The 13228-nt window shown below is 44.3% G+C and overlaps 2 protein-coding genes across 3 annotated transcripts; one reads left to right on the plus strand and one right to left on the minus strand.

Annotated features, from left to right (window-relative positions):
- The first annotated feature begins 1626 nt into the window (after nucleotides 1-1626).
- Nucleotides 1627-9999, plus strand: adal (adenosine deaminase-like). Of its 2 annotated transcripts, XM_048973034.1 has the most exons (11): nucleotides 1627-1833; nucleotides 2056-2186; nucleotides 2356-2416; nucleotides 2552-2639; nucleotides 3272-3353; nucleotides 3430-3556; nucleotides 3659-3739; nucleotides 4661-4799; nucleotides 5608-5708; nucleotides 5785-5942; nucleotides 6611-9999. In XM_048973034.1, the coding sequence occupies exons 1-11, from the start codon at nucleotides 1789-1791 to the stop codon at nucleotides 6630-6632; spliced, it is 1035 nt and encodes a 344-aa protein (XP_048828991.1). In that variant the 5' UTR covers nucleotides 1627-1788; the 3' UTR covers nucleotides 6633-9999. The 2 variants fall into 2 exon arrangements, with proteins under 2 accessions (XP_048828991.1, XP_048828990.1); XM_048973033.1 differs by lacking the exon at nucleotides 6611-9999 and having other exon boundaries at nucleotides 5785-6208.
- On the minus strand, nucleotides 6792-10790 carry LOC125706362 (la-related protein 6-like). Its single transcript, XM_048973032.1, has 3 exons — nucleotides 9995-10790; nucleotides 8931-9129; nucleotides 6792-8488 (listed from the first exon to the last, which is right to left on the minus strand). The coding sequence occupies exons 1-3, from the start codon at nucleotides 10684-10686 to the stop codon at nucleotides 7376-7378; spliced, it is 2004 nt and encodes a 667-aa protein (XP_048828989.1). The 5' UTR covers nucleotides 10687-10790; the 3' UTR covers nucleotides 6792-7375.
- Between the last annotated feature and the right edge of the window lie 2438 nt (nucleotides 10791-13228).

Consider the following 13228-nt stretch of genomic DNA (forward strand, 5'->3'; position numbering starts at 1 on the left):
TGAGTCACCACTTTGGCAGCACAACATGCAGACGCGTCTGCGCTGACTGCCAGATGAAACGGGGATAAATAGCAACCGAGCCACAGTGGAATGTGACAGCAGTGGAGTGAATGGAACTGTGGGCAGAAAAAGCATGCTGTATCTGCTGTCTCTGCCGCTGAGCATTCTGGGTAGCCATCGACATTTAAAGAGAAAAGGGCCCCTTAAGCCTCTCTTACACAACCTCCTTGGCTTGTGAGACATCAAGCTATTGGTACAAACTACAGCAAACCCTTAGACTGCATCAAGCAGCCATACTGCCTGATATATTTATAATTGCAAACGTATTCGGGAGTTGGATTCCTTTGACTAATGATGTTATTGCCTTGGGAAGAAGGTAAAATTCATAACCCCTTGAGCTGTAGTTAAAGAGAAATCATGAAAGCCATTCAGGCAAATAACAGTATAAATGAAAATCTTAGGGTAAGATGTATTGCCTCAGTGAAATCGCATGGAATAATATAACAGGATATTAAACCTGGGGCCCTGCTTAGCTAGTTTGTCAGGCCAATATAATCAAAAACAAAGAAATACCTTTCCCTGTAGAGTGCGAGATCCCGTGATCTCTACTTAGAGCAAGCAGAGGGAGTTCCACCCACTTTGGGCTTTCCCAGAAGCCTGGATCCCGTCCCGCCTGGCCTGTCTGGCTCCACTGCTGCCTAAGTTTATGAGATGAAGTGGATTCCCAGGCAATTTGAACAGACTGCTATCTCATGGGAGCACCTACCTTTGGTAGTCAGTCCAGTCCCCCGTATTCTGAGTGTAGAACAGAGTTTGGGCTCGAGCGCTAGCTAAGTGCCCCCCAGTGGCCATCCGCATGGCATACTATCTAGTTTAAATAAAATCACTGAACAGAGAACTAAAGCCCCATAACGTATACAAATACTGCCCCCCCATGGTAAAACCTACCAGCTATAAGCAACTGTTTGGAATGTGTTAAATTTCACGTAACACGCTCCATTCACAAAGAATACATTAATATCTCTCCATCCCTGCATCCTTGTCCTAGTCATGGTCGCGGGCATATGTTCGTATCCAAATTATAAATCATTTCAATCAAAGATTCTCAGGCCTCTGTCTTGCTGATGTGGTTCTGTCACTGCAGATTTATTGTTGATTTACTGATTTATGTCAGTTATGTTTATTGTGTTAAGCAGCAATCGTTCGTTATAGGGAGACTTGGTACTTTAATGATGTGCCTGCACCTCATATCGATATATTAATATAAATTAGTCTGGGAAACACTTTCTCACTTTCAATTATCCTTCGATAATCTGAATTAACTGTTTTCTGCGCAATACATTTACGAAGCACTTTATACTGGTTGTACTGTAAAAAAAATACAACATTTCGTCTCGTTCTTTCATTACATTAAATATCCTCACTAATAAAGTACTTGCATATAAGTATTTTTAAACGTCTTACAGTTTTAAAAAATGGAATCTTCATTTTTGTACTTTTCAGAAGTTTTAAAAAAGTATAGGAAAATGGAGGAGAAATAATATAGTACTTTTGCTTACGATTTTATTTTCTTGCTATTTTAAGAACATGACACGCGAAATGCGGAACTACAGCGTGCGTGTCCGAATGTCGGGGGGATTATTTCGATGTCGCAACGAGCGAATCCGCTTTGAAATTGTTTACGAAAGAGACCGGTTTAGGAAGTGGAGCTTACAGTACTGATATTGAAGACAATTATCACAGCGGAAAAGCAAAAGCGCTTAACAGGCGCAGGATTTAACACTGAGGATGGAGGATGATGCAGAACTGTTTTATCGTCAGCTTCCGAAAGTGGTAATTTATCCGTTCTTGAATGAACATTTGAACTGTAACACTCTGTATTGCAAAAATACAATGGTATTATCTGGCAAGATAAGAAAATATTATTGGTAAAAGACATATCTTTCTTTCCCTGTTAGTCAACTCCAGTCGATGAAAATGAATGATAAGTTATTTAAATGGAGATGCTTTTCTCCCTCTGATGATTGCTGTCTGCTTTAATTTTTGTCTCTGTAGGAGCTCCATGCTCACCTCAATGGCTCTGTGAGTGTCGCAACTATGAAGCGTCTTATAGCCCGCAAACCGCATCTGAACATCGACCATAGTATGACTGCCATCCTGAAGGGCCAGCGGCGGACACTAGACGAGTGCGTACCCATGGCCTTGCGGAACAACACTCTTAAAACCCTGAGCAGAACTACTTATTTTTTATCTAAGCGCTTGCTTGATTACGATCATGTAATGGAATTTTCAAAGATAGACTCTGTTATATTTTACGTCCTGCCAGCAGAACTGTAAAGGTAATTTGTTTTACAGGTGCTTTCAGGTTTTTAAAGTGATTCATCAACTTATTGACACAGAAGAAGACCTCTTAATGGTATGGCAACTTAAATTTTTTAACGAAGAATCGTCAGTTACTTAAGTGTTTATTTTTACCCTGCTACGTTGCCCATGATGGTACCTTGAGGAACACAATAAATGTGCAGGTATTCAGGGATGTCTGTGTTTTTAGGTTACCAAATCAGTTATTCAGGAGTTTGCGGAAGATGGAGTTAGGTACCTGGAGCTGCGGAGTACGCCTCGGGCTGATGCAAACACTGGTATGCCCCCGTATAAGCAAATTAAAATGGGAATATTTTTCAAAGTAATGATGGCTAAATTGACACTTTTCATGAGCCGTTAGCTGTATTTTTTTTATCTCACTAGATGGTGCTGTCTATTCTAAAAAGAGTTCAAAACATGCCCAAAGCAAGCCAAGAGCACCAGTTACTGGGATCAACAAATACCACAAATATTCACTGCATGAATTGTTGGAGTTTAAATATTTCTCCCAATATCTGCATTAAACCTGTATGATTGTGATGAGGGACACATGATCATCTTGTGGGGCATCCTGTCCAGGGGTTCCCCAGCATCTACCAAAGAGATATGGGGGGGGGGGGTCTTGTGTATTTGCCTGACTAATCTAACATATGTCAAGTCAAGAGTATTGCCTTAAAACAACACTTTAAGTGACAGCCCACAACAGTCACTTTATAGTAAAATTTGTGACCCGTCGTCACGAAATAAGTCGCACTGGTAGAACTTCACCCATAAAACTGAGTTCGTGGCGACGGGTCACATTTAAGGTAGTTGCCCCCTACACCAGGAATGGTGTCTGGTATCCAACACTCTTCACATTAACAAAAGCTTTATTTTTTTATTAAGTTCTTTAAATCCTTTGTTTTGCAAGGTCTAACAAAGGGAAGGTATGTGGAATCCATCATTGAAGCCATCAGGCAGTGTAAGGAGGAGGACGTAGACACGGAGGTCAGGTAAGACTCCAGCTGTTTCTTCTAGAAGATGTTTTCGCATACAGGTAGGTGAGTACATGTCCAATTGTTCATGAAGGTTCCTGGTGGCAGTAGATCGAAGGAATGGGGCTGAGGTTGCCATGGAGACAGTGAAGCTTGCGGAGGATTACATGCTGGCCAGTGACGGTTTGGTTGTCGGCATGGACCTCAGTGGTGACCCAAATGTCAGTTGATCCTGTCCCAGTTTTCTTAGTTTGCACGGCCTTCGTTTCGCTTTCATAATGGTGATAAGTGTGATTTTTACGGGACATTTATTCCTTCTGAAGGTGGGTCATGGCAAAGACTTCCTGCCTGCCTTGCAGAAGGCCAAAAACTGTGGGCTGAAGTTGGCTCTGCACATGTCTGAGGTACTTTACTGCTACATCAGGCCAGGAGGGCAAGTCTTCCTGCAACAAGGCCTGACCACTCACTTTCAATAGTGCCACGTTATTGCAAAAAGTTGCTTTCCCTAAAGTAACATATTAAGCACCTAGAGCACACAGTCATCTATGCAACTTAAGCATAATTCCGATTATAATGAATACACAAAGTCAGACATTTCACTCTTTCTGTTGTCTTACCTGGAGTTATACTTAATCATTTCTCATCCATTTGAGGGTTCATTTCCAAAAAGCCTCATACTACTATGGAATAGAACAGAATATCTTTGTCATTTTACATGTGTAATGAAACTCTGTGTGTTTTCCCACCAATACTATATATTATAAAAATAAAATAATACGGGGGCGGCATGGTGGTGCAGTGGTTAGCACTGTTGCCTCACACCTCTGGGACCCGGGTTCGAGTCTCCGCCTGGGTCACATGTGTGCGGAGTTTGCATGTTCTCCCCATGTCGTCGTGGGGTTTCCTCCGGGTACTCCGGTTTCCCCCCACAGTCCAAAAACATGCTGAGGCTAATTGGAGTTGCTAAATTGCCCGTAGGTGTGCATGTGAGAGTGAATGGTGTGTGAGTGTGCCCTGCGATGGGCTGGCCCCCCTTCCTGGGTTGTTCCCTGCCTCGTGCCCATTGCTTCCGGGATAGGCTCCGGACCCCCTGCGACCCAGTAGGATAAGCGGTTTGGAAAATGGATGGATGGATGGATAAAATAATTCATTTAAAAATGTTAAATATAGACATACAGTTTAAAGCTAATCAAAATTTCAGTTGAACTACATTCTCATTCTAGTTCAGTTATCGTAATAATTGCTGTTTTCATAAGAGGCACGTCAGTTAAGTACATGTTTAAACTTTTAAACTTTATACAAAAAAAAGAGAAGCTCTGTTCCAGGTTCCCTCCCAGACGGAGGAGTCGGAGCTGCTGCTGACCCTCCCCCCTGACAGGATTGGCCATGGAACTTTCCTACACCCAGAAGTGGGCGGGTCTCAGAGTCTGGTGGACAGAGTCAGAGAAAAAAATATTCCTTTGGGTAAGAAATGACCACCTGTGCTCATGCTGGCCAATCACACTGAAGCATTAGACAGTGCATATGTCAAACCTTGATACAATCATATGGTGTTACTAAGTTTCTTTCAGTAAATGTGAAAATTACACTGTGAATCTTCTGTGAAACATATTTTTTGCTTATGATATGCTGAAATCTGCAGGCTTTTAATTTCAAAGTAATCATTTATAGGACCTGAGAGTTGCACTCAATGGCCACTATTAGGAAACCCCAGACAGAAGCAGATAGCTCCCAGTTTTTCCCCCTGAGGGTTTTTCAGGGTAGACAAGTTAGGATTTGCTGAATACTTTTCTGCGCACCGCACTTCCTGTTAGCTTTGACAAGTCTAGTTATTTTCCTCTGACCACTTACTGACGAGTTGCTTTTTCTCCCACAGAGCCGCCACTGACTGGATGTTTTTTTGCGTATCACACTATAATCCGTACACTCTAAACGCTGTACTGTGTTAAAATAGGAGGGGTTGTTTGTGAGATGCTGCAACCTGTTTTTGGCACTAATAATCGCACCACATTGACAGTTGTTTAGGTCATGCATAATAGCTGTTGTAATTCTTAGCCAAACATTTTATGACCCTCTTGACCCTCTCTGCTTGCTGTATATGTTCAGTTGCAGCCACCTGGGTTGATGTTTGGAAGGTCAGGCGGTTTGCATTAGCAAGCAGGTCGCCGAGTATATGAGCCTTTCTGAAGTCCACTGTACCCTTCAAATTAACAGTTTACCACATCCAGTATCTTAACCACAGTCCTCTGATCCTTTTCTTTTTCCTTTGCAGAGCTGTGCTTAACGTCCAATGTCAAGGGTCAGACTGTAGATTCCTACCAGAAGCATCACTTCCCATACTGGTATCAGCTGGGACATCCCTGCGTGCTCTGTGTGAGTTACGGAGTTGTCAGCGTCTTTGTGTTTCTCATATATGTATAAAAATTTGACTGAAACCCCGTCCCTCTAGACGGATGATAAGGGCGTGTTCAGCACCACCCTCTCCATGGAGTACCAGCTAGCGGCATCCACATTCGGCCTTGACCGCGAGGCAGTGTGGGCGCTCTCCCAGCAGGCCATTGGCTGCAGCTTCACCACAGACGCCGTCAAGCAGCGGCTGCAACAGAGGTGGGCGCTGCTCCTGCCTGATCTCTTCTCGAAATCCAGCTGCCTTCACCAAGAGCCCACGGTCCTTCACGCATGCTAACAGGGACTGAACTAGCATTTTTATTGGGCCACACCTTATGCATGGTAACCGTTATGACTTTTATATGTTTATTCATTGTCACTGCTCATGTTGCACTGGGAAAATGAGCCTATCACAATTAGGGAAAAAAGTTTAGCAAAGTAGCTCATTTGGCATCTGCTTTAATAAATAAGTCTGTCAGACTTGACGTGTTACAGCTTCTCTGTTTACCATGTTCAGAGTCACAAAAAAAGGGTTAGTAAGTAAATCTTTTATGTGAAAGAATTTCAAAGGTGTCTGCTGAAATACTCTGGTATAAACCTGTGTTAACCCAGTCCTGTCATTTAGAAACAAAAAAAAAAGCAGCTACACTGGGAAGATACAAATGTTTAGCACTATTCTCGAAGCGATGTAGCTTTCTACAAACTGTACTGCAAAAATCTCTTTGGTTAGCTCATCTCTGAATAGCAACATCTAAACTGAGGTAGGTTTCTCAAAAGCTCCCCTTTGCAACATATATAGGTGAAACAGTCCAGTTGCATGTTAACATTAGTAACTTGCGTAGTTGGTATCGCAAAGCAGGATTTCTTGCTTAGACTGAACTTGTCAGATTTAAAGGTACCCCAGTTTGAATGGAGGCCCATTGACCCATGTCAGGCTGATTATACAGACCTTCCTGCTCGACCAGTAAGTGGTTGTCTTACCCATTCTCCCATACTGTACCTTAATGGTAAAATATTTTGGTGCCTATTTGGTTCCATGTTACTGTTCGGAAGAGACATGACCACAAATGATCTGCCATTTGTTTATTTTGTACAAGGGTAAACAATATTTACCACTCAAGTACCACTGACCCTGCCCCCCCCCCTTGCTACAACAGCACTCACCACCCAAAAACATCCTCCCGCCAAGCTTCATTTCCATTACTGTACTGCCAACACAAACTATCACAGAACTGATCTACATCTGCATAGATACCAAAAGGAGATGCATGGCCATTGTTCAGAGAATTCACAACACAGAAGGCCAACGTGGTAACGCCACAGGCCCTTAGCACAGTGAGCTACTGGTCTACGTTTAACACATGTATGAGTCTGACAACAGGATCTGCACACACAATGAGTCTCCATCTTCCTGGAGCTTTAAAAAGCCATTCATCATTCCACCCATCTCAGTCTTTAAGATGCTAATGGAAGAAGTGCATCATGTGATTTTTGAATTTGAGACCATTGTACGATTTCATGGAAATCGGCTCTCGTTTCTTGTGTAACACAGTAGCTTGCATGGAGTCACATTAGCCATATAAACAAAATTATAGCATAAACTGGCTAGTACCAATCTGGAAGTTGGTGGTTGATGTGCTGGTCACTCCAGTTCACGTTTGTGTTCCTGCAGCTTTGCCCCTCTCCTCCATGGTAGCACAGTGGAAGCCGCGAGTTCCATCGGGCCCACGGGGCAGTCGTAGAACACCCAAGGGCAGTCCATCTGCGTTCTGGATCTTGCGCCCAAGCATGGGGCTGCCCACTGGGCTGCTCTCCTGGGAGGCAACTTGGCGTCGCCGCTGTACCCAGGGGCTACCCGAGGGAGTCAGGCTGCTGTCGGAGGAGTAGTCTGCCCTGCGCTGGCCAGACTCGGGGCTCAGTCGGCCCTCGCTGGCCAGAGGTGACTTGCAAGGGTGTGGAGACTTGCGTAGGGAACTTGGGCTGGCACGGGGACTTGACCAGGGGCTGGACCATGGGGACACTGCTGGGCTCAGGTGGTTGTTCTGGTGGTAGCAGGAACCCGCTGCTGGGGGGCTCAGTTTATTCTTCGGCTGGACTTTGCGGCTGAAGCGAGGGGAGGTGGGATTGCTTTCCGTTTCAGAGGAGCTACACGCAGAATCCTCTGCCTGATACTGCAGCTCCCGCACACGGCTGTTCAAGGAGCGGCTCTTTGACGTCCCATTGGCCTCCTGTGGTTTGTCCTTGGGCAGCTTCTTCTTGGGTGGCTTGGTACCAATCAGGATGACCTTCACGCCGAGTGGGCCAGCCACTCCATCCCCACAACCCATAGCCTCACTGGCTTTGATCGCGGCTTCCACCTCCTCGAACTCCACGATGGCGCACTCCTCAGTGCTGAGCTGCGTGTAGCGGCCACTCAGCTTCTTCAGGTCCACGGGCAGATCCTTCCCAGGCTTCAGCACCCGCACAGAAGCTATGGAGCCATACGCCCCAAAGGCCTTGAGCAGGAGCTCCATGAGATATTCTTGCTGCGTTGAACCAGCTCCCACTCCATCTCCCTCACCCGAGCTGCCCTGTAAGGCCAGGCCCAGCTCCGGCCAACGCTGCAGCTCACTAAGCAGCAGCATGCGGCTCGGCAGACTCTCGCTGGCAAACACGGGGACGGCAGAGCGCCGCCGCACCTTGCGCCCCTCCTCGTTCAGCTCCAGCACGGTGGACTGGCGCAGTGCGCAGGCTGTCGTCCGCCAGTCTCGAGTTAAGTGCTTCACCTGGCAATAATCAAAAGATCAGAGATCATTCAAGGCTCCAATTTGGTAATTTAAGTGCTCATTCCAGATTCATACCATTATTAAAAAGCTACTCAATGGCAAAAGTACATTAGATTTGCTTTAGGTTCCACCACTATTGTTGTACAAGATGTTCTAGCTTTTCCCCCCCATTGTGCCCAAATAATTCTGCTTCAGTCCCATGACAATGAGCCAAGACCACATTTTCACATACAATGTAGGCAGTACCAAGTTTAAAACCCTGGCACAGCTAAAGTTGGACTACAGAAATGCACTGATGTACATTAACTATTATGCAATTCTGTACCTTGGTACTGTAGACTTAGAACCCTAATTGGCCTGGGGGGGTTGAGGGATTCACCTATCATTTTGGGGCTGTGAATGGTTTGGGAACCCATGATGTAAATATGCAGACGCTGGGTACCTTCTTGAAGGATGTGAGCAACTTTATGCTAACATAGCCCAGCTTGTTCCGCCGGATGTGCTTGAGCAGGAAGGCGTCATGCTCGAGGTTCTCGTCGGACAGGTAGTACTCGATCTGGGCCACCAGCTTCTGGGAGAGCTCGGGGTGTGGTGGCTGCCAGCTCTCCTCCTCAGCTTCCCCACCACTTGTTCCTGCTCCGCTGAGTAAAAAGGACAGTTTCACCCATTGTATTTGTTACTCATGCCCACTGTTACAAAGCCAAGCTGTTGTATATATGCAACTGGACTAAAGTGTTTCTGTATTGGAACTGAAGAAATCTTCAGATGTTATTCAACGCAACTTGCAGCTACCAATCTCTGAAGATGGATTGGTGGAAAGTCAGGGCTACCAAAACTACTTGATATAAGTTGCAGTATCACTCCATTAGCATACCAGCAATTTGGTTACAAGCAGCAAAAAGAATCTAGTGTCACTGCAATCCTGACAGTCAACTCCCCAAACAGCACAGCATAAAGGGTGCTGCAATAGTGCCTGTCCATTAAGGAATTGCAGATACCTTACCGATAACTGCAGATAACTGATTGCAAGCTGTTTTTTTTTAATAAAAGTGCTCACGAATGAAAACTGGCATTGGTGAAGGTAACACCTCCAGGAGTAAATCAGGGAACGTTCCATTTTACCCGAATTCCATAATGAAAAACCAAAAGCCATTAGTAAGTGGAACAGCGGAGTTTTAGTGATCTCTGTCTAGGCTAATCGACTTTAAAGAATAACCCAAACATTCGTATGGTTAACTGCACAAAAGTAGTAAAGCAAAACACGTATGACGCTGGATCATATCGGCAACAGGTCTAGGTAAAGAAGCCGTTCCCGAATTGACACGCCGCTAGAATGACCTGCGTCAGTGACGCGAAGGTGACAATACAAGGGCGTGCTGGTGATATGACACGATATGAGGTCACGTCACATCTTCTTAATATTAAGGAATGTTACAATATAGCTCCATTAAAAACGTTTAGAAATGTAAACACGGATTTAAATATACTTGTAATAAAATTAGTTACCTTGATTTTTCCCGTCTTCCAGTGTCGTCTTCACTACAACTGCCACCGTAGAAATTCAGAGAGTTTGAAGGCATCTCCGTAGCGGGCTCCTCGTCTTCTGCTTCCTGGATGGCCACGGTTATGGTCACCTGGGTCCCGATCTCCTGTTGCTGTTGGTCCACCATGATCTCTTCAGCTAACGCCAGCTTAGTTGAATCCAGTGTTGCTTCAACGTGAGCTGCCAATGCCTTCGGAGCGCTCACGCTGGGAAATGACCGGTCTTCTTCCAGAATGTTTACTTCCTCCCCTTCAGAAATGTTGACAATGGGATCTATGGCCGCGTTGGTCACCGGTTCCCCAGTACCGTGGGTCTCAGGGGTGCGCAGCGCCCTACGCTGTTGGCACCAATGCCGGTGTAGAGCGAAGGGGAGCCCAGAGACGCGCGCCACGGCTTTCCACAGTTCCCAGACCCTGCCCCACTGCAGCCAGTGGAGCGACGAGGAAGAGCAGCCCTGAACAGAAGATGGGCTGATGTCTTGCGTTTGTACTTCCTGATGTGCGAGGAGAGTCCGCTGTCTGAGACGAGCCCTGGGATTGGGCCATAGCGTCTTTCCGCACGCATCCCCAACCCACCAGCAGAAACCGAGCTGAAGCCAGGGGGGAGGCAAAAGCAAGGAGAGGCAGCGGAGAAATGCTTTTATCAATGCGTTCATTTCTTACACGCTGTATTTGTGCTAAATGTTTACATTTATAAAGAAAAAGAACCACCACCTGACGTGTGTGTGTTTCCGATGAGAGACACGATTTTTTTTTACTGCAAGTGTTTAAAAACTGTCGGTAATCAGGGAAGGACGCTTTGCCAATTAGTAGGGTCAATCACTAATAGCTTTTTAGACTTCGGATAATTGGATAACAACCTCCTACGTGCATATCGAATGATTTTACAGTGTAGGTACTTTATCATAAATTGCTCATAGCACAAATTAATTGAATTTATAATCATGTGCATCGCAAGTCAGGGTAGTTTAAAATGATTTTCGGCGTGTGTTTTTTTTTTTTGGTCAGCTGCATTTTTAATGTTTCACTTTTAATATTTAGTAAGCATCCAATTTTTATCATTCTGAGCAGCCGCTATTTTAATGGTCTTTGTTGGTAAATCACACATCGCTGGTGCCTTTGTCCAAGCAAAGGCTGGTCCGTCGCCTCCTCCCCTTTGGCAGCAATCAGCCAGCCGACTGAGTGACTCACTCCCCGCACCGCAGGGCGCTGCCTTGGCGGCGCGCCGCATTGTGCTTGGCAGCGGACGCAGGAGCGCCTCTGCGCTGAGCCAGCAGCGGACGCCTGGGATGGACACGGTAATTCCCCTGTAGTCTCCCGAAAAAGGCCCGAGAGTGCTGTTTTTACGCCCTCGAGCTTACGATGTGGTGTGAGGTGTGCGAAAGCAGCACTTAGGGACGGCTCAGACGGTAATGACACATGCGAGGGGTGAGGACCTAGACATCTTCTGAAGGTTGACGCTGCACCTGAAGAAACCTGCACATGCATTGCCTCTGATTCAGCGTTTCTCCCTAGAAATGTGTCATCCCTTCACCTTATGTGTATAGTGTATATAATTCTCATCCAGTGACTTCCCATCTACTGCTTCGAAACAAACCTACACTTCGCACGTAATCATTTCCCTCCCCTAAAACAATGTCCCCTTTTGTACGCTGTGTATATAATACTCATCCAGCACCTTATGTATTTAAAGACATTTAATTTACACGTACTTGTATTCGTTGTGTATGTGTGAACACTAAATCAATTGTCTCATTACTTCCCCATCGAGATTATTTATTTATTTATTTATTTATTTATATATATATATATATATATATATATATATATATATATATATATATATAAATAAATAAACAAACAAATAACCCCTGCACTTCTAAAGGAAGTCAAAAGCGTGGTGATTTTCGTATTAGCCAGTTGTTATATTTTCATACTAGGAATTGTGTGTTTGGGAAGTTTTTAAATGGGGGAGAATATTTACGTTGGAGGGAAAGGGAGCATGCGTTGCATGAATATAAACTAGTAGAAACTATATTATACTTCATAAAATGGTCCTTTTACTCAAAATAAGGTAAGTATCAGTGTGTCGTGTGTACCGGCAAAATAGTTACACGTGAGAACGGTTTGCGGTAACAAACTCCTAACATTCTGGCGCTATTTTTCTTAGGGAAAAATTCACGATGTTTCCAGTATGTTTAATCTGTTGGTTTTGTGAAGGTAACCAAAGAAAATATATTGATTCAAAATTCATTTATCCAGAGTCAGTTCAATACTAAATTAGCATGTGATAGAAGGCTCACTATAAAGCTTGTTTGATTGCATTCATAGATTTTTATGAAACTGAGGTTATCCAAACTGAGGTTATCCAAATGGGGACCTCAAAAGATGTCCCCAAAAGTAGGGAGATTTCAGGTTTTACTACACTTTGGGGACAATTTGGTCCTCAAATGTGATCAATGTAAACACACAGAGAGAGAGACACACACACACACACACAGTCGTATAATCATTGAGGACCGCTCATTCATTTCTATGGGAAAAATGCTAATGCTAACTATGATAACCTTAACCCCTATGCAGCCCTAACCTTAACTATACATAACCAAACATAGAAATACAAGAATTTTGGCAATTTTAGTTTTTTGATTGCAGTCACAGATTTTTATGAAACTGAGTTTTTGCTTGTGTGGACCAAAGAAGTGGTCCCCACAATGATAAAATAACATTTTTATCTGTCTCTCTGTCTCACACGCACACAACATAACATAACATTCTGAGGGATAGCCAACATGGATTTAGGGGAAGTAGATCATTTTTAACTAATTTACTTGAGGACTTTGAGGAAGCTTAGATTGATCTACTTAGATTTCCAGAAGACCTTTGTTGTTGTCCCCTACAAATGGCTCTTGCTTAAGCTCAAAGCGGCAGGGATTTTAGGAACTATAGCAGCTTGGATCGAAAACTGGTTAACTGACAGGAAGCAACAAGTAGTTATTAGAGGCCCAATGCCACAGTTCATAGTGGGGTACCGCAGGGTTCACTTTTAGGACCACTATTGTTCCTAATTTACATTAATGATATTGACACGAATTCATACAGTAAACTGGTTAAATTTGCAGACGATACCAAGGTGGGTGGTGTAGCAGATATTGATCTAGCAGCATAGAGGCTACAACGGGATCTGGATTTAATTAG

The sequence above is a fragment of the Brienomyrus brachyistius genome, chromosome 13, assembly GCF_023856365.1.
Source record: "Brienomyrus brachyistius isolate T26 chromosome 13, BBRACH_0.4, whole genome shotgun sequence".
NCBI classification, from domain to species: domain Eukaryota; kingdom Metazoa; phylum Chordata; class Actinopteri; order Osteoglossiformes; family Mormyridae; genus Brienomyrus; species Brienomyrus brachyistius.

Bases quoted from the DNA above. Each gene is read 5' to 3' on its own strand.
- adal (XM_048973033.1), top strand. From the start codon at position 1,789: ATGGAGGATGATGCAGAACTGTTTTATCGTCAGCTTCCGAAAGTG. The intron at 2,417-2,551 runs GTATGGCAACTT...CTGTGTTTTTAG, and splicing joins CAGAAGAAGACCTCTTAATG to GTTACCAAATCAGTTATTCA. The intron at 3,354-3,429 runs GTAAGACTCCAG...TTGTTCATGAAG, and splicing joins GACGTAGACACGGAGGTCAG to GTTCCTGGTGGCAGTAGATC.
- LOC125706362 (XM_048973032.1), bottom strand. From the start codon at position 10,686: ATGAACGCATTGATAAAAGCATTTCTCCGCTGCCTCTCCTTGCTTTTG. The intron at 9,130-9,994 runs GTAACTAATTTT...CTTTTTACTCAG, and splicing joins GGAAGACGGGAAAAATCAAG to CGGAGCAGGAACAAGTGGTG. The intron at 8,489-8,930 runs GTACCCAGCGTC...GATTATTGCCAG, and splicing joins TGCTCACATCCTTCAAGAAG to GTGAAGCACTTAACTCGAGA.